This window comes from Schistocerca serialis, chromosome 6 (genome assembly GCF_023864345.2).
Source record: "Schistocerca serialis cubense isolate TAMUIC-IGC-003099 chromosome 6, iqSchSeri2.2, whole genome shotgun sequence".
NCBI lineage: Eukaryota > Metazoa > Arthropoda > Insecta > Orthoptera > Acrididae > Schistocerca > Schistocerca serialis.
This window is the reverse complement of record NC_064643.1, coordinates 599,371,620-599,399,433: the sequence shown is the minus strand read 5'-3', so window position 1 is coordinate 599,399,433 and position 27,814 is coordinate 599,371,620. Positions and strand designations below refer to the sequence as shown.

Sequence of the window (27,814 nt, the reverse complement as noted above, 5' to 3'; positions counted from 1 at the left end):
CGCACCAAGGCGGCCAGACCTGCCCCAGACCTGTCCCGGAAAATGACACCAAACGCTCATTTCCATTTCCACGGTTGTTACTAAGAATGTCAGGTATGCTACTTTCAGACGTGGTACTATAGGCCTAGACAAGAAAAAATGTCCAGTAAACATGCGTTTTAAAAGGCATACCTTAGGAGCTATGAACACCTATTCATTTTCGCTAAAGTGAAACACATCTCTATCGACCAAGGGCTCACAGCTCGTAAGTGGACACACCTCTGAACTGGCTGCGTTTTTAGCATTATCTTCACCTTCATAATGCAATTGATCCGTAAATGAGAGATAGCTCAAAATTCGTAAACGCAATTAGGGTCATTACTCAAAGTATTTCCCAAAAAATCATTGAGATATTTATTATATTTTGGTACTGACAAAAACATTTGTAATAGTGTAAAAAAGGAACACTCTTTCACTGCGGTACCATTTCCTTTGGAACCACTGACTGCACAGCTTGTAAAAAGAGTTAGAGAACAGACAAAATTCACATAAGTGTTTCAAGCCTCCAGTTTCCTTCCCTGATGCTGATCTGTGAAGGAGACAACAAATTTATTTTAATACAACAAAAATATTTAAAGATCTAGCTAGCACTGACATCATCATCACACATTTTTCGGGAAATATTAGTCAACCGAGGCAGAGGAGGTCATTCTAAATATCTCTACCAATTTTTGTGAGTTTAACTTCAGTCATTTAAAAAAAAGTATACCTGAATGATGAAAATTCAAGTTTTCGGAAAATCGCAAAAGAAGATTTACAGATTTATTAACTTACCACTATGCTGTTGTATACATGGAACAAACCTGGAGATACTAGAAGTCTATTGGTTATGAACTTCAGATTAAAATTGAAGAAACTGCTAAAAGGTGGGAATTTGAGATGATGGGACCTGGACAAACTGAAACAACCAGAGTTTGTAGAGAGCTTCAGGGAGAGCGTTAGAGAAAAATTGACAAGAATGGGGAAAAGAAATACAGTAGAAGAAGAATGGGTAGCTTTGAGAGATTAAATAGCGAAGGTAGCAGAGGATGAAGTAGGTAAAAAGACGAGGGCTAATGGAACTCATTGGTTAACAGAAGAGATATTGAATTTAATTGTTGAAAGGAGATAATATAAAATTGCAGTAAATGAAGCAGGCAAAAAGGAATACAAACGTCTCAAAAATGAGATCGACAGGAAGTGCAAAATGGCTAATCGGGGATGGCTAGAGGACAAATGTAAGGATGTAGAGGCACATATCACTAGAGATAAGATAGATACTGCCTACAGGAAAATTAAAGAGACCTTTGGAGAAAAGAGAACCACTTGCATGAATATCAAGAGCTCAGATGGAAACACAGTTCTAAGCAAACAAGGAAAGCAGAAAGATGGAAGGAGTACATAGAGGGTCAATACAAGGGCGATGTTCTTGAGGACAATATTATAGAAGTGGAAGAGAATGTAGATGAAGATGAAACAGGAGATATGATACTGCGTGAAGAGTCCGACAGAGCACTGAAAGACCTAAGTCGAAACAAGACCCCGGGAGTAGACAACATTCCATTAGGACTACTGACAGCCATGGGAGAGACAGACCTAACAAAACACTACCATATGGTGAGCAAGATGTATGAGACAGGCGAAATACCCTCAGACTTCAAGAATAATATAATAATTCCAATCCCATAGGAATCAGGTTTGACAGATGTGAAAATTACCGAACTGTCAGTTTAATTAGCCACTGCTGCAAAATACTACCAGGAATTCCTTACAGACGAATGGAGAAACTGGTGGAAGCCGACGTCGGGGAGGATCAGTTTAGATTCCGTAGAAATGTTGGAGCACGTGAGGCAATACTAACCCTACGACCTACCATAAAAAAGAGATTAAGGAAAGGCAAAACTACGTTTCTAGCATTTTTAGACTTAGAGATAGGTTTTGATAATGTTGACTGGAATACTCTCTTTCAAATTCTGAAGGTGGTAGGGGTAAAATACAGGGAGCGAAAGGCTATTTACAATTTGTCCAGAAACCAGATGGCAGTTATATAAGTCGAGGTGCATGAAGGGGAAGCAGTGGTCGGGAAGGGAGTAAGACAGGGTTGTAGCCTCTCCCCGATGTTATTCAATCTGTATATTGAGCAAGCAGTAAAGGAAACAAAAGAAAATTTCGGAGTAGGAATTAAAATCCATTGAGAAGAAATAAAAACTTTGAGGTTCACCGATGACATTGTAATTCTGTCAGAGACACCAAAGGACCTGTAAGAGCAGCTGAACGGAAAGGACAGTGTCTTGAAAGGAGGATATAAGATGAACATCAACAAAACAAAACGAGGATAATGAAATGTAGTCGAATTAATTCGGGTGATGCTGCAGGAATTAGATTAGGAGATGAGACACTTAAAGTAGTAAAGGAGTTTTGCTATTTGGGGAGCAAAATAACTGATGATGGTCGATGTAGAGAGGATATAAAATGTAGACTGGCAATGGCAAGGAAAGCATTTCTGAAGAAGAGAAATTTCTTAACATCGAGTATAGATTTAAGTGTCAGGAAGTCGTTTCTGAAAGTATTTGTATGGAGTGTAGCCATGTATGGAAGTGAAACATGGACGATAAATAGTTTAGACAAGAAGAGAATAGAAGCTTTCGAAATGTGGTGCTACAGAAGAATGCTGAAGATTAGATGGGTAGATCACATAACTAATGAGAAGGTATTGAGTAGAATTGGGGAGAAGAGGAGTTTGCGTCACAACTTCAAAGAAGAAGGACCGGTTGTTAGGACATGTTCTGAGACATCAAGGGATCACAAATTTAGCATTGAAGGGTAGCGTGGAGGCTAAAAATCGTAGAGGGAGAGCAAGAGATGAATACACTAAGCAGATTCAGAAGGATGACGGTTGCAGTAGATACTGGGAGATGAAGAAGCTTGCATAGGATAGAGTAGCATGGAGAGCTGCATCAAACCAGTCTCTGGACTGATGACCACAGCAACAACAACCACTACGCTCCTTTAGAAAATTCCAGTTGCATACTCCAGTTGCCCTCTTGTTTCCTTACCCTCCATACCCTTTCTCTTCATTTTTTTCTTTATCCTTGACTCCTTGGCAAGAGCTTCTGCAGCTGTCTCTTCTTTGGTTACCAGTCGCTTATCAATAGCAGTTAGAGCTTGCGAGCTTTCGAATAAAAATGCGATGGTGGCCCTCAACTAAGTACCCTCAGAGTCAGAGGTGAAATATTAAAAGTTTTGGCTGGATTCGTTGTCCAGAGGCTGGGATACGTAGCTGCCGCATTAAAATTCAAATACTGCTGAATCTACAGTATACGATATGAATATACACGTGAATCGAATGATCGAAAGTTATTGTCACTCGGCAATTCCGAATTTTGAATGGAACGTAGAATTTTATAAATGAAAGATTGCAATTAAATAAAACCCGCAGGTACTATTTTAACTCCTTTGAATGATGAGTATGATGTCAGAAGTACGTTTAAGAACGCCATTTATTACTGCAAAACACTTATTGGTGTCAATGGTCCAGCAATTAAGTAAAATATAAGTTTAATAACAGGGAAACAATAGATTTCTACTTCACGTAATTAGTTATGAGTAACGACATAGCTCGCGTGATATTCGCTTCGAAACGCATGCTATGTCTTCACTGCAGAAGCCACGGAAATCTCACCGTGCACAAGTCGGCACTATGAAATATTTATTTCTCCCGCGACCACGCGCAAACTGCCGAACACTCTACAAGTATTTCCTGCGACCGCGCATAGCACCTTCCCGTCCTACACTCCACGTGTCCTCTGCATGTAGGTCCTTCCACACTTCTATACAGTCTCTCCATTGACTTCGGTAGTCGCCTACCTCAGTAACGAGCCCTGTGATTGGCTAGAGCGCTCCCACCATGTCTCCAAGCCAATGCACACTCACAAACATATTGAAACACATATGAACTACTGGATTTACATTTAAAGAACTTGATTTTAATTAAATATTCCTACTACTGGTCCACAAACACGCTCTAACACATATTATTAAATATATAAAATGTTGTGTCACCGCCAGACACCACATTTGCTAGGTGGTAGCTTTAAATCGGCCGCGGTCCATTAGTACATGTCGAACCCACGTGTCGCCACTGTCAGGGATCGCAGACCGAGCGCCACCACAAGGCAGGTCTCGAGAGATACGGACTAGCACTCGCCCCAGTTGTACGGACGACGTAGCTCGCGATGCACGCTGACGAAGCCTCGCTCATTTGCAGAGCAGGTAGTTAGAATAGCCTTCAGCTAAGTCAATGGCTACGACCTAGCAAGGCGCCATTAGTAACATTGCATGTATCTAAAGAGTCTCACTTGTATCGCCACAATCTCCAGATGTACCAAAAGGATGGATTAAAGTTAAGTATTCCAGAAGCAACGTACTTTTCTTTATAGCATTCATTACGTATCCAGTTTCAGACCTCACGCCATCCTGCTTTAGCTTAGCGCGTGCCTTTCGGCTTCCTCTCATTGTGTTTAGGCTGTCTTGTCTAGACACAACATAAACAAATTAAATAAACATATATCAAAGGAATAGCAATAAAAGTAGGCCATTACCCTAATGTCTCTGTGCCCTCTAAAACACAGTAAATATTTGACCAATGTCTTCATGAATAGTATACATCGGATACATACAAAGACACAGACGAATAAATATATTGATAAGCATGCTGCTACCGTTTTTTCGTGTAACTGTGGAGTACTCATGGCTTGACGTGATCAATAGTAATCGGCCACTTTGGCCTCCAATAACTCGCGTTCTGTTCAAGTTACATGCCTGTAATTCATTCCAATTTAGGTTTACACCAATAGCTTCCTAAAGGAACGTCGATCGACAAAATCGGATGAACCGTTTAGATTTTGGAAACTCGTTGCTGGGTGTTATTCGTATAATTTGCAGTCAGATACTAAACTTTAAACTAATAAAGATATTGAAAATCTGATTACACCATCAGAATCATCATGCAAATAGTGGTAATGTACATGTTTCTTTTTAAGGTATCATGATTCGTCTGGCTATTATTAATTTCTAAATGAACTGTGAAATGTCTGGCATTATGCTTTCACAAAGCCCGCCATCTTTGTCACTCCCGGCATTCAAATCTCCTACATAGACACAAAGCACCTTTCTTGACACAGCGTCAACGTGGTATTCCCAGCCACGTGGTCCGCCTGGACAATCTGCTGGGGCTACCCCTCTTGCTCCGGCTAACGTTCGGCACGACGTGTTTGCTGATGAGCCCCGGCTTGCCGAGCACCCCGCGCGGCCACGCCGTCTCTGAACTTAGAATATTTTCAGGACGCCACAACTCGCCCGTTAAGCTCAATCCATGTTCCTTCCTGTCAGGATGTTCAAATTCTTCATAACATTGATCCTTGAAATTACACCATCATTGAATGTTATTATTGCATCCATTACACCAATCTTCAGCACTTTCAGCCCAACAAATACAGTTTTGGGTATTCTCTCCCATATACAGCTGCTGAAGCTTTCATTTGCATTCTGAGAGAGACCATGCATACAATTCCTAAGTAGAATTTTGTTTGCCAGATCCCTATATATAGGCGTAATTGCCTTCATTACAGCAAGTGTTAAGGAATGCTTGTGGGTATATTGTATGCCTGTAGCATTGCCCAGCCAGTACTTGCACCACGAATCTTCCCCTTTTGGACACAAACCATTCTGTGGGGTTTCATCTGTTGACACTCTGTGAAACCGCGTTGCATGTTCTCCAAATCTCCTACATTTCTCCTTATTGCTAGTTCTTAACATAGTCAAAGAATCAATTTCACTTTTTGTAGGACGGCCTGTACCACTCATATGTTTTCCGTCTGACGGTTTTTCTCCACTGAAGTCTTTACATAATATTCTCAGCCCAGCTCCCATTCTTCTTTGTACATGCCCAACACATTCATGCCTTTCTATCAGAGTGCCCCCATACGGTCTGCCATTAACAACAGTAGTGTGTCATTTACACTCTCCATCCCCAAGGTAGCCTACATACCTCACACCACGTCTGACGTCTGATCTTATAAAAATGTTTAGAATTTATTTCGTTTCCATCTTTCCACTTGTGCCATCCAAGTTCTTTACAGAAATAATGCCAATAAATTTACTTAAACAACCTGGGAAGTGCCTTGTTAGACATTCATAATCTAGTATCTTACCAGTTTCAATAAATGTGTCAGTTACAACCCCATTCATAGAAGTATGATCTCTCTTCTGCCAAGATCAATGAAATGCTGCTACAATGTCTGTATTCTCAGAAAAGGCTACTGCTTCTTCTGCTGCTCATTTCATTGAATGTTCACTTACACCACATAAAGCATGATATACGAGTATTAATTTATTGTACGAGTATCTGTCAAACCTCAGTGGAGGTGGAGGCAAATCCATGACTGCACAAAAAGTCTGGACATCCGTCCTTCCCCTTCCGATACATCGCATAGCATAAGCAAGCTGAATATTCACACTGTAATATCAACTATCAGTCACTGGCGATGTCATAGTATCACTGTGCATCTTACACGAGTTAGCCGACCGCTGGTGGCCGAGCGGTTCTGGCGCTACAGTCTGGAACCGACGGACCGCTACGGTCGCAGGTTCGAATCCTGCCTCGGGCATGGATGTGTGTGTTGTCCTTAGGTTGGTTAGGTTTAAGTAGTTCTAAGTTCTAGGGGACTTATGACCTCAGCAGTTGAGTCCCATAGTGCTCAGAGCCATTTTCTTACATGAGTTACAGGCAATCACTAACTGACTTGAAAGACACTACCTTGCTGAAATGTCCTCAGTAACGTGAATACTATCTTCACAATTGAAGTATTTACATTTCACAGCATTCTTCAAAGGTATTGATAGCATGTTTAGGTTCACAATAATGTTTACGTCATTATTGCTGCTCACAATACTACTAGGCTTGTTCTACTTACATTCAGAAAGCAGACGTTTACGTCTAGAAGAACTGCCTGTAGACACAGTTTCCGAAGACGACTTTTGAAGCAACTGATGTGTATTATTCGGCCGTGTTTGGAACTGGTTACCGCGAAACGTTCATTTGGTGCTAAATTTCTTTGCTCTCGGGATTTGTAGCACAGGAAACACACACACACACACACACACACACACACACACAGAAAGGAAACAACACACAATATCTGCTAAACCACAAGCGCATGAAATTCCAAAACCATATACCCTCAGAGCTTTGTTTACATTTGAATCACAGCCTTCTAGACATAGCTGTAATTTGGTTCCGGGACTCAGAGCCTTCTAGAATACTCCTGTGTTAACGATCCCTAACTAACGACGGAAAAAAGGAAGAAAAAAATAATGCTTCACGTATTCTGATACACTTCAAACTGACAGATGGGCGTGGCCTTTGTGCAACATTAGGTTCAACCTCCATTTCAGAACGAACGGTAAATGATAGTGCCCATAAACTACACATTTTTTAAATCTGCATGAAATGCTCTTCTCTATAGATGAAGAAATTTCTTTTAAAATTTTTGGTCATTTTCACGAGAATGTCCCCTTAATGTATGCATTGTACAGTCCATGTTTCCTAGACTTTTTCCCTATTTTGGTCCATACTACCACCTCTGAAAGTTACCTAAACTGCAATCTTAGCAACAACAATATCTGTACATAAATTCCACTGTCAGAGGAATCAGAAAGATTTTGACTTATGACTTTCGACTCTTTCGTTTAGGGTGCAGGGACCTTTACCTAAAATCGATGTATCACTCTTCTCTATCACCCCTGAAAGTCTGTATCATCATAACAGAATCACCCTGTATACATATACATTTGCAGGCGCCATCGTCTATGACGCTCTGTAGCGTCGTTGGATCACGATTCAGGACATGGGTCCCTACTGAATAGTGGAGGGAGAAGAGTTAGCACATAGCCTACTCTACTACAATAGTACCTTGAAGGTGGCCGAACTTAACATCTTCACCCGACGGACAAAGCGTCGTCAACAGTGTCGCTTGAACTCAGTCCACGAGACACTGCAGAGAGATTTGGGATTTATTCCAGGACAGTGGCGCTATGTCTGGTAATCAGAAATCTTACGCCACCAATTGTCCTTCCGTTTTCCGGCCATATAATAGTGGTGGAAATTTGCACCACTCCCAGGATTCGAAGTGGCTGCTTTCTAACCGACCGTTACAGCACATGCGTGCGTTAGTGACTCCGCCTACGGAGGCGGGTAATATGTGGAAGGAATAGTACTTTGTGAATAATCCATTGTTCCGCAGAATTTGCTAGTCAACACAGAAAACGATAAAGTGTAACTACATTGACTGTAGACCAAGAGAAATTCTGGACACAGCAGATTGATGTAATAAGAGCATATATGCTGCATCGTTAAAGATTTCGTAAACAGCGAAGTGACTGTGTTATTTCTTCGTGATTTACTGATATGTTTTACCTTTACAGTGGTACATACAGGTATGATACAAGCATCAAGGTGTGGAAAACCATTGGGCAGGTCTTGCCAAACCATTAAATAATTCTATTTATGAACAACAATTTCACATACAACACTTTTAGTATTTTTAGAACAGAACTAAACAACGTCAACGGATACTTTATATTTAAAATATTCAAGCCATCAACAGCCATTGGTCACCGAAATTTTACCACAGAGAAAAGCTATAAAGATAAAAATTAAAAAAACTAACAGCTTTAACAAATTCACTAAGTTATAACACAATGGATTTTGAACAACTGTATATAAGCCACCTCCTTTCTTTTTCACACTCCACCTTATAATCGTCTCTTGCGATGGCCCACTCACCATACAAGCAGGAAGCACAACCGCCACGCCAGATACTATAGTTCAATTCTTTTATCTTGGCGGTTTGCGCATGCCCGCCCAGACGCGGGACATTTCTGCGTTGCCAGTTGTACGCGCCAAGAGAGGCAGCGCCATAGTACGGTTCGCAAACTTACGTTTAGGGGGGAGCGCGCAGTTTATGAAGTAAAGCCACCACGGCCGCATTAACCCTTTCGCTGCTACAGAGACGTGCTCCACGCATTCCGTGATGTGCGCGACTTTGTTATCATTGCACTGCTCTCCTGTGCAGACACATGGTGTTTCGACTGCTTTGACACACTTTATCATTCGATTTCACAAAAACTATTTGGCACAAAAATTTGATTTTTACACATCTTCTTGAATGATACCTTCCCCCCATAAATGACTTAATTTTGTTTCGATGTTCAACGCAGTTATTGTGCAGCATTACACGTAGTAAACCATTGCAGAGGTAAAAGTCCATAGCGTATACTTTCTGTATGGTCGATTTTAATTGCCACTAGAAATTTCAAAAAATTACATTCAAACGAATAAAATTCATGAAGTAAGACCTTCGATATTGTTTTTAAATAAAGAAAATATTGAGCACCAAAGAAGATTTGAACTCAGAACATTTCGCTTGGCAGCCATACTCTTCAACCATTATGCTAACGCAGCTCGCCATTCAGGACATTTCCTGGAGGACTTTAAACTATCACGCAAAATACCGACAAACACTGTTGGTATGACTATGAATTACTCACGTTTCGTCGAAGTACAATAGGAAATAAACAATTACTGCTGTTCTTTATTGCAAAAAAGCAGTTAGTGAGAATGATACAAACACCTTTCCTTGCTATCGCCTGAATTAGGAGGCTTATTGCTTGTTTGGTTTAATTAATTAATAGAGTATGAAGCATCTGGTATAAAGAATGCTTTTTCCAATCTTTCTATAAAAGAAAGTGTGCTATCAAGACATTGCTTTTGTTCAATTACTTTATTTATGACTGAACTCTTCTAAAACTGAAGACACTCGTCCGTGCTCTGCACTGCAGTGGAGCTCTGGCAATGTCGTTCTCTGTTCATGGGCTGACTGTTTTGTGACGTCAGATGCGCAGAACGAACCTAAACTCGGCCGCCATCATAAATGACGCGCACTTTAGTGTATCCTGGTGAAACCTTTTAATCTCTGTATAACAGCCACACCTATTTTCTTGTGTCCATTTGAAACTGCTTACTGTATTCAAGCCTTGATCTCCTTCTACAATTGTACCTCCCCCCCCCCCCCCCCCCATTCCAAACTGACAATTCCTTGATGACTCAGAATTTGTTCTGTCATCCGATCCCTTCTTTTGGTCAAGTTGCATAAATTTCTTTTCTTCACAATTCTTTTCAGAATATCTTGGTTTTTTTTATTCACTCTAACTATCTAATCCTCGGCATTCTGTAGCGTGATATGTCAAAGGTCTTCTTGGCTGATCAGAGCGTATTCCATGTTTCACTTCCATGCAAGGCTACACTACAAACAAATACCTTCAGAATATATTTCTTAACAATTCAGTTGTTATTAGATGTTAACAAACATCTCTTTTTCGAAATGGTTTTCCTACTGTTGTCAGTCTGCATTTTTTGTAATTCCCTCAAACGTGCCTGATTTAATGCGACCACATTACATTATCCTTGTTTTGCTTTTCTTGATGCTTATTTTATAATCTCTTACCAAGGCATTATCTTTTTGTACACTGTTTTACCAAGTCTTTCGCTTCTCTGACAAATTACAATGTCATTGGTATATCTTAAAATTTCTATTTCTTGTCTCTGAACTTTAATTCCTCCTCCAAATGTTTCTTTAGTTTCCTTTAGTGCTTATTCACTGCACAGGCTGAATAACATCAGGGATAGGTTACAACACTGTCTCACTTCCCTACCCAAGCGTGGCTTCCCTTTCCTGTCCTTCCATTCTTTTAACTGCAATCTGGTTTCTGCACAAGCTGTAAATAACCTTTCGCTCCCTATGTTTTATCGTTGCTACCTTGAAAATTTCAAAAGTAAACATCGTCGCAAGCTTTCTCTAAATCTAGAAATGTTAATTTCTAGGATAAGTTGTAGGGTCAGTATTGCTTCACGCACAACCGTTCTTGTCCACATCTCACAACATCTTTCGACGCCTCTGCGGTGGAGGTCAGAACCGCAACGCCCACCTTTGAAATCTCGCGGTTTTCGTATGGGTGGCCGAGGAAAACATTCCAGACAAACCACTGGCACGAAAGTGCTTCAGAAGGTCTCACAAATGGCGTCAATGAGTCACACGTTTCCTTGGGTTGTTGATTCCCACACATTTCGCAGCCGAAAACGACAGTCTGCAGTGCGTTGAGGAGCAGGAAGACGTTCTAGGCAGCCTTTGACAATGCTGACATCCTCGGACGTTTCAACCCTTCTCTATGGACATTGTCGGGTTTCATCATCATTAAACGTGATCACATCCCTTTGGAGAACAGCACGATAACAATGTATTCCCTCGTGAACAGGCTGGAACACCTAGGGACTGTTGAAAACCATTCGACGAAATCTGAACGTCAACCAAAGCAGCAAAAGATGCTTATGTTTTTTTCAGCCCTACGATTTCGCGTCCTCCTGTGGTGTAACCACGAAGGGATCCGGCACTGATACATGCGTGGATAAAACGGCGAAGGATCGCTTTGAAAGGCCCACCTGTTCCAGTTCGACAAAATCGTCGATCACTTCCGCCAACCTTTATTGAGAATTTTAAAAGTGAGCATTTACCGAGAGAATCTATAAAGTGGTCTATTGTGCCTGTAGGTAGGCAACCCCTTGACACCACTTTGATTCCAGTTGCCTGCCGACAAGCGCCTCGGTCTAATGAACTTTTTGTCAGTGGGCACATTCTCATTTGGCCTGACACTTTCGGGCCCAAAACTGTTCTTAGTGAGAAACATGGTGGAAATAGTCTAATTGGAAGACAAAGGAAGCGATTAGAACTGCAAAACGATTTCAAGCACTGGATGTCCTGAATCCTTGCCGCAGTGGTTACACCGGTTCCCGTGAGACCACTGAAGTTAAGCGCTGTCGGGCGTGGGCGGCACTTGGATGGGTGACCATCAGGGCCACCATGCGCTGTTGTCATTTTTCGGGGTGCACTCAGCCTCGTGATGCCCATTGAGGAGCTGCTCGGCCGAATAGTAACGGCTTCGGTCAAGAATACCATCATGACGACCGGGAGAGCGGTGTGCTGATCACACGCCCCTCCTATCCGCATCCTCCCCTTGAGGTAGACACGGCGGTCGGATGTTACCGATGGGCCACTTGTGGCCTGTAGACGGAGTGGACGTTCTGGATCCAAAGTGCACAGGATCGCCATATATGGAGGCACATCTACACAGGCATATTGAAAGGTTGGCGCGTTACCTTTAGGGTTCGTAATCGCCGGTACATATGTATGGTATGAAAATCAGCAGAACGTGCAGGCCTTCTGATAACGCTTACGCTTCATAACCAGCGACAAGGAAAGCTGTGAGTGAGCAGCTTTCTAGCTATAACTTAGGGGTAGTGAGCCAGGCACGCATCGTAGTTTTACTACATTCATCTCTGTATTACAAGTGATGCCTCCTCTAGGAGAGCTGATAGTTCTTCAGTAAGCATTTGTGAATATCTTTTACCCTTTAATGTTTCTTCAATCAAGTAAGAACCCATCACGTACTCTCCCGTAATCTCGCACAAATGTTCACACTCCACTGCCTCTGATGTTTAACCTCTGTCAGTGCCGATTCTCAGAGGCCCAGTAATGCATATTTCTTCATTTAGCAAAGGTAGATTCTTCGGTAAAGAGATTTCTTAGAAGAGAGACCTTTTGTCTACATGTCGCTTCAGAACCGGGTGACAGAATTACACTCGTATTCTTATACCTCACTGGTATAGCTACTGATCAAGTGAGACATGTTACTGATGGAAGATGTTTGTGCGCAAAATGCCAACAATGCCTGTATGACTTATTTTGGAGGCTCTCGCTAACACGTGTATTATGAAGAATAGCTGGCACAACTTCCATTTAGTTCGCTCCATTCGTTCAGGCTTGCTCTTTACCGTCTGCATAGTGCTCCTGCGCAATGTAAATAACAATTTTTTGCACATTCACTGAATTGTCATTTTTCATGGACACCGTCTGTCGGGATATTTTTGTATGAACACTTCAACTGTTCTCTTCTAAAGTATCGCAAAGAACTAACATACCAAATTGTTCTTCGTCTGTGAAAAAGCCGTCTAGGACGACGCATACGGAATGAAAGGTATATTTCCCTTGTGCCAGTTTTATACCGCTATCGCGACGGAGCAACACCTTCTTATTCGACATGACGTACTTCCTTATTTGGGCATGAAATCACGAACCTCTGCATAAGGCAGCTATATGTTTCATGTTCAAAACAGTGAAATCGTAAAATGTAAGTAATGTAGTTACTCTGAAACTAGCAATGACATTTTAAATAACTCCTATTCGAGAAAAAGCAACATACTGTTATCGATGCTTTACGAAGAATTACTAAATGATTCTCTGAAAATGAACTCCCCGTAAATTTTAAGAAAACACAATGTATTCAGTTCTGGACAACAAACACAGTATTGCCAACAACTGATGTAGCACATGAACAATAGTCGGTAAATGGAGTAGATTGTGTACACAAATATGACAGCTTCTCTGGAAGAACTATATTATCGAGCTTCTCAAACAACTTCAGCTGCTTTTTCTTTTCTCGTAAGCCCATGTCTTGGAAACAGACGGATTTACTTCCTGATATGTTTTGCATAATTTCACTCAGTAATGTCTTTTGGAATTATTTTCCGGAGTAACTCGTAACTCATTTAGAGAGTACTGATTGAACAAGAAAGAGCAGTAAGAATAGCATGTAGTGTTCACCTGTGGCTCTCACATAGGAACCTCCTCAAGGAGTTCGGTAATTTAACTGCACCACCAGAATATGCATATTCGCTAATGATACATCTTGTAAATTATCCGTGACAATTTCAGAAGAACATTGATATCCATACTTACAAAACTAAATGAAAAAGACCTTTATTGTCCATTATTAAAGCTATCAATGGCTTAGAAAGGAGTTCAATATGCAACAAAAAAATTTTGATCATTTGCTCAATATCATAAAATGCCCGATAGGTACAAAAGCAGTTTAAGTGAAGTGGCATGAAGAGGACTAAAAAATGTATTTCTTAATGTTAACACTACCCATGTATACATATCCTTTAAACTGATTCTTTCCACATCATATCGGTAAAATAATCGTTCAAATGATCTATGAAACATAGAACTAACTAAATAACTTCATAACTCAACACAGACGATATCATTTTGAAATTTTTCCTTAACTACTGTCACATGTTTGTGCTCTTCGAGTAGGAGTCCATTGCGTCTCACGCAAATCGGAAACGTCTTTTCACGAATGCAGGTAATAAAGTCTACCTGAACACTCATTTAAAATACGCATATTTGATTAAAAAAAAGTAGCATGTTTCTCACTTACAATTTATGTGTTAGTTTAACATTCGCTGTTTCTGAAGAAATGAATAGCTACTACAGTTTCCGTACCAAAATTTACGCAGTTTACTTTTTTCATTCATTTGTTTTTGTTGTTACAATTTGTCTATCACTTCCAAGCAACTACGCCTTCGCCTTCAGACGTTTTATCATTGTGATTGTTGTGATTTACCACCGGAAATATATCCTGTTAATTTCTCCCCAGCATCCTTTAGTGTAAAAGCTAAGGTACTATATGAGTCTCATAGTTACCATACTACAGGACGATAGGGCATATTAATAGTGTATCACGTCGATGAAAGAGAGAAATATGCATGAATATATAATATAGCCACAGTTGCTTGGAAATCGGAAGAATACACATTAAAACGAAAAACGGAGTTGAGTAGAATAAAAATAATAATAAGAGAATACCCTTGATTCGCCATGGAAAAATTCACTGATGCACAAAACGTAAGGTCGAAAATAGCTTTCACATAGTGTGTCACTGACAGAAAGAACTGCTACAATGTAATTCAGAAGGTAACTGAATGAAGTACGCTGTGAGACGAACACAAATGACACTTTGGTTGAAGGGAAATAATTATTACGCTGCAAACACCGAAATTCGTGATGGTCTGCAGGACAATAAAAAAGGTGAGAATGGTTCTTAACACAGCGCGTGCTCACCGCGGACAACAGCTCACGCTCTGCAACGTGCTCCCTTGCTAGCCACGAGGTCGGTAAGATGTTACTGTGGTAGGGCGTTCCATTCGTCCGTCAGTGCGGTTGTAACTGCTAGATGCTCATTGCTGCATGTGGACGTGCCGGAATACGTCTCCCCGACGCATCCCATCCCTTGATGCGACTTAAATCGGAGTAACTGATAGGCGGAGCCCGCCCGGTTGGCCGTGCGATCTAACGCACAGTTTTCCGGAGCGGGAAGGAGCGCCTGGTCCCCGGCACGGATCCACCCGGCGGACTTGCATCGAGGTCCGGTGAGCCGGCCAGTCTGTGAATAGTTTCTATGCGGTTTTCCATCTGCCTCGGCGTATGCGGTCTGGTTCCCCTTATTCCACCTCAGCTACATTATGTCGGCGACTGCTGCGCAAACAAGTTCTCCAGGTATGCGTACACCACCATTACTCTACCACGCAAATATAGGGGTTACACTCGTCTGGTGTGAGACGTTCCCTGGGGGAGGCGGCGCAGGGGTGAAGTAGACCACTGCGGCTGCGGCGGGGACAGAGCCTCTCCGTCGTTTTTAGGTCCCCGATTAACATACAACATACAACAACAACTGATAGGCGAGTCTATTGGCCGAATATCCACTTGTTCCAAAGAGCCTTCAGTTCCGCTGCTCGATGAAGTCGCGCATTGTCGTCCACAAAAATTAGGTCTGGGAGGAATTTACCCTTGATAAGATTGGCATGGGAAACAGTGCAGCCGGCCGGAGTGGCCGAGCGGTTCTAGGCGCTACAGTCTGGAACTGCGCGACCGCTACGGTCGCAGGTTCGAATCCTGCCTCGGGCATGGATGTGTGTGATCTCCTTAGGTTAGTTAGGTTTAAGTAGTTCTAAGTTGTAGGGGACTGATGACCTCAGGAAGTTAAGTCCCATAGTGCTCAGAGCCATTTGAACCATTTGAAACAGTGCAGTGTCACTAAAACGGTCACGGGAGAGTGTAGTGTGTTCAGCTATTTGGAATAAGTATAACCATGCAGCATTATGCCTTCCCAAGTCATAACACCTTGATCACCAAATCGATCATGTTCGACAGTGTTTGTGGGTGCAACTCTCGCCGTATGAGGACAAACTCACCATTATTGAATATTGGTGTTTAGCTGATCCAGGTGTTCTGGCGTGAGATGGCATAATATGGCGTGGACGTAGTGACGTCCAAATTTTTGAACACAGTAACTCACCGGTAAACGTTGTTGTGACACTATACTCCTTCCTCACGTCCACCTTTTTAGAAGTGCATTCTGCCCTAACTTCTTTTGTGTGGATCACAAACCGTGACCACATCGAACTGCGCATGTGGACGAGCTCTTGAAACGAGCAGATTTTCGACGAATGGACTGACCAGCTCGTTCCCCCTACTTAAATCCCGTCGAAGATGTGCGGGATCTGTTGGGGAAGTGGGAAGGGGGGAAGGAGGGGAGTGGAGGGCACTGATTGCAGCACGTCCACACGCACCCACGACCACTCAGCAGTTGTCAGAAGTGATGGTGGAGGGATGCGACGCCCTGCCTCAAGGACGCCGTGTGAACCCTGTGGCCAGCATGGGAGTGTTTTGCAGAGCATGCATTGCCGTCCACGGTGATCACATGCTCTATTAAAAACCATACCTCCCCTTTTGTAGCGTTCTGCGCTATGTTGTAGTAGTTCGTGTGTGTATTGTCCAAGTTTCATCGAGCAATGTTACTTGACAGTGATACGTCAGCCGAAAGCTATTTTCGTCCCGAAGTTTACACACCAGTGTAATTCACTGCTGACGCCGCAGATTTACAGCGCTGTGGAAGCAACATAATGATTACATATGTGCAAATAAAAGGGTTTATATGCAATCATGGGTATCACTACTTTACCACTCAGCATGTAGTAGGTAGTAAGCACAGAACATTTGGAAAAGGAACCTATCTCCGGTATCGTATCGTTTCCGTTCTACGGCAGTTTCAATTCAGATGTGTACCTCGTCAACGTCTGCTTAGGGCAGGAGAAACGTCTCAGAGTTCCCTGTCCGGGTATCCAGCAGGGTAGACACGATGACGTGTACTACGTCAAACGGTCCCCAGACGTCACTTATTGCCCGCTTTGCTGTGAGACCGAGTCAGTGCCTGTGCATCACCGATAGAGGAAACATGGTGGAGTACACGTTTGCGGAATACACAGACATGCTCCTTGTGTATGGCGAAGCTGGAGGTAACGGAAGAGCTGCTAATCGGCTGTATTACGAACGTTTTCCACACCGTCACACTCCATCAAACAAGTTGCCCAAGTTACACAACGGCTACAAGAAACGGGCACTTTCACCGTGAGGAGGCAGGGCTGTGGTGCTCCACAGCGACTTCGCACTCCCGAATTTGAAGAAGGTGTACTGCGTCGCATTTAAGATAGCCCGTCAACAAGTTCCCAAAAAATTGTGCGTGTAATGGCTGTTAGTCACAGTACCGTCTTACACGCCCTGCATGAGCAACAATTACGAGGGCAGTTCAATAAGTAATGCAACACATTTTTTTTCTCGGCCAGTTTTGGTTGAAAAAACCGGAAATTTCTTGTGGAATATTTTCAAACATTCCCGCTTCGTCTCGTATAGTTTCATTGACTTCCGACAGGTGGCAGCGCTGTACGGAGCCATCCGTTGCAAACAACGGGCAGTGATCGAGTTTCTTTTGGCGGAAAACCAGGGCATCTCAGATATTCATAGGCGCTTGCAGAATGTCTACGGAGATCTGGCAGTCGACAAAAGCACGGTGAGTCGTTGGGCAAAGCGTGTGTCATCATCGCCGCAAGGTCAAGCAAGACTGTCTGATCTCCCGCGTGCGGGCCGGCCGTGCACAGCTGTGACTCCTGCAATGGCGGAGCGTGCGAACACACTCGTTCGAGATGATCGACGGATCACTATCAAACAACTCAGTGCTCAACTTGACATCTCTGTTGGTAGTGCTGTCACAATTGTTCACCATTTGGGATATTCAAAGGTTTGTTCCCGCTGGGTCCCTCGTTGTCTAACCGAACACCATAAAGAGCAAAGGAGAACCATCTGTGCGGAATTGCTTGCTCGTCATCTGGCTGAGGGTGACAATTTCTTGTCAAAGATTGTTACAGGCGATGAAACATGGGTTCATCACTTCGAACCTGAAACAAAACGGCAATCAATGGAGTGGCGCAACACCCACTCCCCTACCAAGAAAAAGTTTAAAGCCATACCCTCAGCCGGTAAAGTCATGGTTACAGTCTTCTGGGACGCTGAAGGGGTTATTCTGTTCGATGTCCTTCCCCATGGTCAAACGATCAACTCTGAAGTGTATTGTGCTACTCTTCAGAAATTGAAGAAACGACTTCAGCGTGTTTGTAGGCACAAAAATCTGAACGAACTTCTCCTTCTTCATGACAACGCAAGACCTCACACAAGTCTTCGCACCCGAGAGGAGCTCACAAAACTTCAGTGGACTGTTCTTCCTCATGCACCCTACAGCCCCGATCTCGCACCGTCGGATTTCCATATGTTTGGCCCAATGAAGGACGCAATCCGTGGGAGGCACTACGCGGATGATGAAGAAGTTATTGATGCAGTACGACGTTGGCTCCGACATCGACCAGTGGAATGGTACCGTGCAGGCATACAGGCCCTCATTTCAAGGTGGCGTAACGCCGTAGCTTTGAATGGAGATTACGTTGAAAAATAGCGTTTTGTAGCTAAAAGATTGGGGAATAACCTGGTGTATTTCAATGCTGAATAAAACAACCCCTGTTTCAGAAAAAAATGTGTTGCATTACTTATTGAACTGCCCTCGTACATCCGTACCATTTACACGCTATGGGTCCAGCAGACTTTCCACCACAACGCGTCGCCTTCTGCACATGGTTCCTGCACCGTTGCATCGACACGTCCCTGTTTCCACGTCGAGTTCTCTTCACAGATGAATGTAGGTTCACAAGGGATTGTGTTCTGAATGCTCGAAATAGCCATGTTTGGAAGGACGAAAACCCTCATGACACGCAAGTTCAGGTATTTCAAGACAGGTTTGGAATTAACGAGTGGCAGGTATTCTGGACGGTCATGTGATTGGACCATACCTCCTTCCATCCAAGCTCACGGGTCCCGCATACTTAGTCTTCCTACGACACGTAATGGACCCGTTCTTGGAAGCTGTGTCACTGAATGTCCGTCAGGAAATGTGGTTTCAGCATGATGGAACACCACCTCACTTTTCGCTGGCTGTCCGGAGACATCTCAACAGACGGTATGGTGAAAGATGGACAGACCATGGTGGTCCAACCGCGTGGCCGCCGCTATCACCGGATATAACCCCTATGGACTATTTCTTTTGGGGTCGTATTTAGAGACTAATTTATGAGGCACCTGTAGAAACAAAGGAAGATCGCTGGCACAAGCTCTGGCCACTGCACAAGGCATTGAAGAGACACGAGGTGGGATGGAGAGAGTGTACCGGAACAAGCTTCGGAGGTACAATGTGTGTAACAGCGTTGGTGGTCGCCACATCGAGCCGCTGTTGTAATGCATCGGTACGTTGCGGCTGGTGCTGAAGATGCTGGGTTCTTGTTTTTGTCGACTAATGTAAACCATAAGGTGTAAGTTGTAGTGCAAAACCGTAAGTAATAACGGAACGAGTCAGTATTCTTTCCAAATGGATTGCAACAATTGTACTGGATCACACCTAAGTACATTTCTCACGTGGGTGTGGATGAGATAATCATCTGCATTGAAACTGTCGTAGAACGGAAAGGATACGTTTCCAGACATGGGTCCCTATTCAAAATGTTATGTACTCTCTGCCCTCTACATATCCTAGATGTTTGTAACGGGAGTTTTCGACCACCCTGTATGTAATAGTGACACGGTGACCAGTAACTACATCGGCGTGACTGCACTGTTACAGATGCAAATCGAAGCGTCTCGCTCTTTCAGGCAACGAACGAGACTGGCAGATGGATTCCCGGCGGTGCTCCTTTCGTGGACTGTGGCAGCACCTGCCCGCGGCTGCTTGTAGTGCGCCTTTGTGTAGTCTACATGTGTGTGTGTGCCGTGTTACAGCCGTGTCGGTGTCTGGCTACACGCTGAACCTGACCCGCGTGTCGCGGGCGCACATGGGCGTCTACCAGTGCATCGCAGACAACGGCATCCCGCCGCCCGCCAACAAGACGTACCGCCTCGAGGTACACTGTGAGTACCACCCACGGCCCACCGTGCTCCCTCACTCCAGCACTCTCCATGTCGTCCTAGTTATCCTCTGCCTCGTTATTCCTTGCAGTAGCTAATTAAATAGCACTTTCTGCCTAATACTTTAGCGTAAATTTCATTATTTTCTACTATAATATTCTTTCCAGATTCGTATTGGTCAGGTATGATCACATTACAACATCAGTTCCTCTCCTCCGTGATTTCATTTTGTTCCAATTCTCCTTTATCTTCGCCGGCCGAAGTGGCCGTGCGGTTAAAGGCGCTGCAGTCAGGAACCGCGAGACCGCTACGGTCGCAGGTTCGAATCCTGCCTCGGGCATGGATGTTTGTGATGTCCTTAGGTTGGTTAGGTTTAACTAGTTCTAAGTTCTAGGGGACTAATGACCTCAGCAGTTGAGTCCCATAGTGCTCAGAGCCATTTTGAACCTTTATCTTCTGCTCATGCTGCCCTTCTCTTTCACTTGTACGTACTGTCCCTGCCGGTTTTTTCCCAGCTTGGTAACTATCCAAAAGTGTTTATATTTGTAGTCTATAACTGACTATTTTCTTTTCTGATCTATAACTGACTATTTTCTTTTCTGATATCGATGCAATTGTTGGCTTCATACAGAAAGCCAGACATATTTCTTTCGTCAGGTTGCATTCGGTACAGATGGCCAAAGACGATTAAATTGTCCATTACCTCTGACATTTTATATATATTTTCGTAGGTCTCTTCATCGTTCCTCGTTTTTCACTCCTCAATTGGTTATGCTGCATCTATTATTGTGGCAATGATCCATCTTTCGAGTTCCTCCCCTCTCCAGCTTACAGTTCAGCTTTAGCACTCGTCAGCATGTAAAACTTCCTGCTTAATCAATGTAATGCAGTGTAATAATTTTATACAGCTCGCGATACAAATCTTCTTTCCATTTTATTAATGCTTAGGTATACTACAAATATTTCTAACCATTCTCTTATATTTCCTGTAAGATATTTAAATTTACTAAGCCAGGCTGTTTATTTACTTTTTATTTCTACATTCTTGGAACTTTTTTTGACACGAAGTTAGTGCTTTCAGACGAAATTCTTAAATTAGTTTTCTTTAAAAGATTTATTTCAGATATTGATTGTGCCACATACGTTGCAAATACTGCAAAATCGTTTGAAAGTGCTAGACACTCGGTCCTGATTCCATACCATTCCGTTCTTGGATTTACTGGTACAAATGTGATTTTGAGCTGAAAATAATTAATTATTATATTTTTCCACAAAATATTGTTGAACAGTAAGGATTATAGGCCATCTCTCTGCCTGACATCCATTATTATTTAAAATGGCTAGATACTTCGACCACAATTTTCACTTTATATGTATTGTTTGTTGGAATGTCATGCAATATGTTTACTGCCTTCTTGAATACTTCTGTCAATCCCGTACCGGTCTGCTGAGTATAAATCAATAAATAATTTTATTGTAAGTCTGTTCATTAACATTGTGGCAGGACCAATAAACATACATAAATGGATGTTTGTTATCAGCTAGAGCTGGTTGTGAGCCGCAACTGAAGAACACTAAGACAAATGGGCAACGATAAAAGATGTGCAAATAGATTTAACAAACAGGGCCCACTGGCTTCAACTAACAGTAGTGTATTTAACTCTACGTACCCAAGCTCATCCAAATAATACTTCTAAATTACAAATCATGCTCGAACCCAATAAATAGCAATATTTTTAACATGAACAGACAGAAACTCTCAGCAGTGAACATCGTTTGCCTTTCTACAATTTACATAGTGTTGTATAAATACAATTTGGATCAGAACGCACATACTGCTTCAAGGGAAGATAAGAAAATTGAATTTCCATTTATGCTAAGCGCTCACTAGAGACACAACAAAAAATATTCATGAATGATAAACAGCCCGCAAAGGCGAAAGACAGCTATAAACATGAAAGAAATAAAGTATCGCATGTTAACTGCTGTTAAACGCCTCTTAGCAAAAGTAGGGCTAAGTGAAACATAAGTATGAGAACTACACGGCACAGAGGATAACTCCAAATAGTTTCTCGTACAGCAGCACATTAAGATTCTCACCATGGAAACCCGTCTGGCCCATCCATTCCGCTTTGCCTGTAAGTTCCGGAGATATCAAATAACAATTGCTAAGGCCGTCTTCCACCAGATTCGAGCGTCTTGTTTCCCAGGCATGTAAACTGAATGCTTGGCAGTGCAGACTTCCGCTGGAAATCTATTCGAATTCCAGCAGTTGCTATCAGCGTCCATGTCCATTGTAATCGCCAACTGCTGCCGCGGGATAGCCATCCTCCTCCCGCTCTCTGCTGAGCTGATCCGAGGCGGCGTTAAAGGCCTGGCCAGACAGAATGCGGCCTGGCCGTCCGGCCTGTGGCCTTGAACCGCAGCCGGCAGGCCGCACTGTTGAATCGCTCGTTACTGTATGGCTGCAGTCACACTGAGTGCGGCTTTGACGCACCGGCAGCCGGCCTGCCGCACCGGCCGTTGCCGGGTTGTCACAGATTACAGATTCGCCGCAAGCCGGAGCGGCTGCTTGCCTCTGTTGGCGCACTCAACTGCTGTTTGGTCACACTAGAAGAAGCGGCGTGAGGCGGTTTTTGTCTTGCAGCTCGTAGTGCATGCACACAGAAAGACTTGTAGTGGAGGTGAGAGAATACAACTTTTTGTATGATACACGCGATCCTGATTTGGAGGTAGAATACATTTGTCCTCGATATACTCTTGATAGATAGCTGAATAGTGTTGTCACTGTGACGTCCATAACTTCAAATATCAACTACTGTAAACTCGGTAGTATGGATCAACGATCGCCAGGAGAACTAGCGAAAAGAACTGTTTGTAACAGAAGAACTGGGATCCACTATCCTTCGGGCATTTTAACCTGACAGCCTTTACGTCTATGCTTCCAAGGCAGTTCGGAAACCCCCAGTTCTATAAATCCTTCTTCGGATTTCTTCCACATCTCAGTTGTAGGAGTAGGAAAATACTTGGGCTGTAGAACAATCCTTATTGTCTGCCACACTTGTTCCATAATACCTGAGAGTGTTGAACGTCATAACCGAAAAGAAAAAGCTACGGTCTAGTGACTGTCGCCTGTAGTCAAGTATCTGGAAAAGATAAAAATCAATTATGCCGATAGAACGAATAGATAAGTTAACGACCAAAGATATGTTTGTTTAAATTCAATGACAATGTTATGAATACAATGAAACAAAACAATCTATTAAGTAGAAAGTTCTCTCTAGCGGAACATACGGAACTAGATGTTACTATCGTTTGCTGTATTCGTAAACACTGCAGATAAATTTATCACTCCACTCGTAACTACGTTGTGGGATAGCACTTTCTTCCGCCGAACCTTTCATATGATACAACAAAACTGAAATGGAATAATTTATATTACTTCCATTTCAAGCACAAAGAGGCCACAAACGGTAAAACTTACCTCAAACAAACGGCTTGTCTGTGACTTGTATCAATTGGCTTTCTCCAGTTCGTTGTGCACTTCTCGGTGCTACCTTTGTATCAGGCGATGCATTTCCTCGAAACATTCTTGCGACATACGAAAATATTTGAAGAACCTATCTTCGTCAGACTCACGATCAATACACAGACGACGGTATTCTCCTAAGCTTTCTCTCTTGTTATCAATGTCGTGTACCCAACATCTCCTCTTCTTGGTGCCATTTCGTATCGCTAGTGCAAGCTACTCATTTCTGCAATGAAAAAAAAAAAAAATAAAAATAAAAAAAAACTCGCACAAAGATAACGTGTCCCGCGTGAACATTCCAAATCGTCTAACGCAAGACAATCGCACTACGCATGCAAGCTTAATAATGGGTTTCGGCCCCTTCCACAGTGTAACAGCTGACGCATGAAGAGTCGCTGCGGCCGGCCGGCCGGCCATTGCCTGTGTGTCGTCCCTGGCCGCTGACAGGTCCGGCCCACCGCTGCGCCGTCCGTCGCAGCGGCAGGCCGGATTCTGTCTGGCCAGGCCTTAAGTCGACGTCGCAGGCAGCTCATGTGTCCTCTGATAGGGTGCTGAGCACGCAGAGAGGCTGATTCGCGCTTCCTGGTATACCTATACAACGCAAGCACGCAGCGCTCATTCAAGTGTCTTTCGGTGAAAGTGGTTACAATGATGGCGTGTAGAGTACGTTGTGTTGATGTGATTAATGTGACGACTGGAACAACAATACGGAAAAACAAGCAAAATTATGTAAGGATGATGCATGATAGAAAATACGCTGGACAATACTTTTGATGTGAAAGCATTAAGGCTGTCGTATCACCACTTCTGTGCGAATGATCTGCACTGATTCCATAAGAGGAAGCGTCAGCTTGCAACACAACCGGTTTATCAGGACAAAGTGCACCATTCATCGATCACTGAGCAGTGCATCTTTAAGTTTTTGTAAAGCTTCTTCAGACTCGTCTGTCCAAACGAAGGGGACATTCTTGCGATTCTATGGTGCAGTAATTTGTGCAGCATTCGGTCTGAACCGAATATAATAGTTCATTTTCCCTAAGACTGATTGCAGTTCTGTGACATTGAAAGGAACAGGCATGTCTCGTATGGCTAACAAAAGTGATTGAAGAGATTTCACTCTTTGACTGTTTATGGCATTACCAAGATACCGCAGTTCTGGTTCAAAAAAATCGCACTTGTCCAGTCTACACTCTAGTCCTGCATCAAATAAAACACAAAAACAAAACACGCAAATTTACAATGTGTTTTTCAGGTGCACGACCTGCTACGACAATATCGTCCAAATAGTTCGAACAGTTTGGTACTTGAGCAGTCACCTGTTCCAAACACCGTTGAAAAATGGCGGATGCGTAATCACTGCCAAAAGGCAAACGCAAGTGTTTAAACAAGCCCAAATGAGTGTTCACAACACAAACTTCTTGAGATTCTTCATCTAGCGGTATTTGAAGATATGCGTCGTGCAAATCAATTTTAGAAAAGTACCGATCAGCGCCTAATCTGTCCATGAGATCCTCTATTCGTCGCAATGGATAAGCATCAACCACAGTTTGCCCTAATGTAAACCCAGAGAGAATGCAACCTGAAGGTTTGGGGAGCAAATTCAATGGAATTGCCCACTGGCTAGCTTGTATAGGCACAATTGCAATTCTTTAAGATCAGCCGCGACTTTGTCTCGTAATGTAATGGGAACAGTTCTGGCACGGCAAAATTTCGTCTGAGCATTGTCTTTCATAGTAATGTGTACAAAAAATTTGTAGCCTTGCCCAAACCTTCAGAAAAGAGTTCAGGGAATTCTTTCAGCTAGCTAGCTACACTTTCTTTTGCATTGAATGCAGACACTGACAACACAGTGGCCTGAATGTTGAAGCCAAAAAATGAAAAGAGTCCAGGCCAAATAGGTTCTCACAATAGCGGATTGTAGCACAGTGAAAGTCGCAGTACGCGAATTCGAGCGATATATGGCAGGCAAGGTACATTTTTCGAGAATGGGAATGTTTTGTCGATTATAAGCCTGACAGTTCATGCGTGTTACGATTCAGCAATGTAACAGAGGCACACTTGTCCAACTGGAATTTCCACTAATTTGCAAATGAACAAAAAGTTTGTTGGACTGGCATTGCACTGAAGAAACTGTTTGCTTGACAATTTTGTTAAAGCCTGTTGCAGGCGTTGAATACACTGCACTTTTGACATGGGCCTTGCGAGTAGATTTTTGTGATTGGGCACCGCGGGAAAAAGGCGGAATTTATAGAATTCCGTGTAGTTGTGGGTAGTGTACGTGGATACTACAAAAATGACTGTCAAAAAACGACTTGAAGAGCACAAGGGCAATTGCAGAAGAGGGGATGAGCTGTTGCATAACATGCTTTACAGCCAGGCGACCACCACATTCATTTTGATAGGATTCAAGTACTGACAGGCACAAGCGAATCCAGGAAAGACAATACAGAGAGGCCATAGAGATCGTGAAACACCTCAGGAATTTCAATAGGAATGAGGAGGGCATGAAACAGAGGATGACAGACTAAAGGCCGAAATACTAAATGTCTTTTTCCAAAGCTGTTTCACAGAGGAAGACTGCACTGTAGTTCCTTCTCTAGATTGTCGCACAGATGACAAAATGGTAGATATCGAAATAGACGACAGAGGGATAGAGAAACAATTAAAGTCGCTCAAAAGAGGAAAGGGGATACCAGTTCGATTTTACACAGAGTACACGAAGGAACTTGCCCCCCCCCCCTTCTTGCAGCGGTGTACCGTAGGTCTCTAGAAGAGCGTAGCGTTCCAAAGGATTGGAAAAGGGCACAGGTCATCCCTGTTTTCAAGAAGGGACGTCGAACAGATGTGCAGAACTGTAGACCTATATCTCTAACGTCGATCAGTTGTAGACTTTTATTTTATTTACTTATTTTATTTATTGATTTATTTAACCTGGCAAGATTAGGGCCATCAGGCCCTCTCTTACATCTAACCAGGCATTCTACTTATTTTACATTCATATGTTTTAGTAGGCATGTTAAACTACATCTAGTACAAAAGTGAAATAAACAATTTGAAAGGTACACCTGGAAAAATACATACATATAGAGTTTATATTCTTAGGTCACAAGTACTGTTATAATTAGACATTATTGAAGAGACAGATTTTAGATAGGAGTGCTGGCAGCAGGGAGTATGAGGGAGACTCATGGTGAAGGGAGGAGAAGAATAGAGACGCGATGAAACATAATTAAGGAAATATAAAGGAAAAGAAGATTGCGTGGCTAATAGAGATAGATGAAGAGGAAGGCATCTCAGGAGCAAGATAGGAGACGCTAGCGTTGCTATTTGACAGATGAGGGGATTGTCTTTGTACATTAATTTTGTGGAGAACTTTATGAGGATGATAGTAGGAAATGCTTCAACTTCTTCTTAAAAGCAGCAGGAGATCGAATTTTGCGCAAGGTAAGGGGCAGTTTGTTCCAGAGGCGGACAGCGGCAACTGAGAAGGAGTTTGCAAAAGTTTTTGTTTTGTGAGTGGGCACAATTAGGATACCAAATAAGAGTGACCTCGTGTTTCGATTATGATGACATGACAGGTTTTTAATCTCTGAAGCAAGGTACTGGGGTGCTTGCGCGACGAGGAGTCGGTGGAGTAGACATAGAGTGTGGTAGTCACGCAATTTGTCCGGCCGCAGCCACCCTAGCTCGGAGTATGAAGCACTAACATGATCATATCGGCGAATGTTGCAGGTGTAACGCACACAGGCATTCATGGTTAGCTCTAGCCGTCTTTTGTTTTCACTACTCATGCCTTGTTGAATCACATTACAATAGTGGAGGTTCGGTAGAACGAGTGCTTGCACGAGCTGGCGATTCAAGTCCTGTGGAAATATGTTCCGAAACTTTTTGAGAGCATAGAGACAAGCAGATGTCTTTCGGCACACTGCGACTGCATTCTCCGCCCAGTTGACACGCTCATCCAAAGTTACAC

General features: G+C 42.9%; 1 protein-coding gene across 1 annotated transcript in view; it reads left to right on the top strand.

The window, feature by feature from the left end:
* LOC126483615 (uncharacterized) overlaps window positions 1–27,814 on the top strand; it is a 733,734-nt gene that overhangs the window by 425,045 nt on the left and 280,875 nt on the right. The window contains exon 7 of the mRNA XM_050106657.1: window positions 20,187–20,315. Coding sequence (XP_049962614.1) covers window positions 20,187–20,315 — 129 coding nt within the window. The remainder of the gene's footprint in view (window positions 1–20,186; window positions 20,316–27,814) is intronic.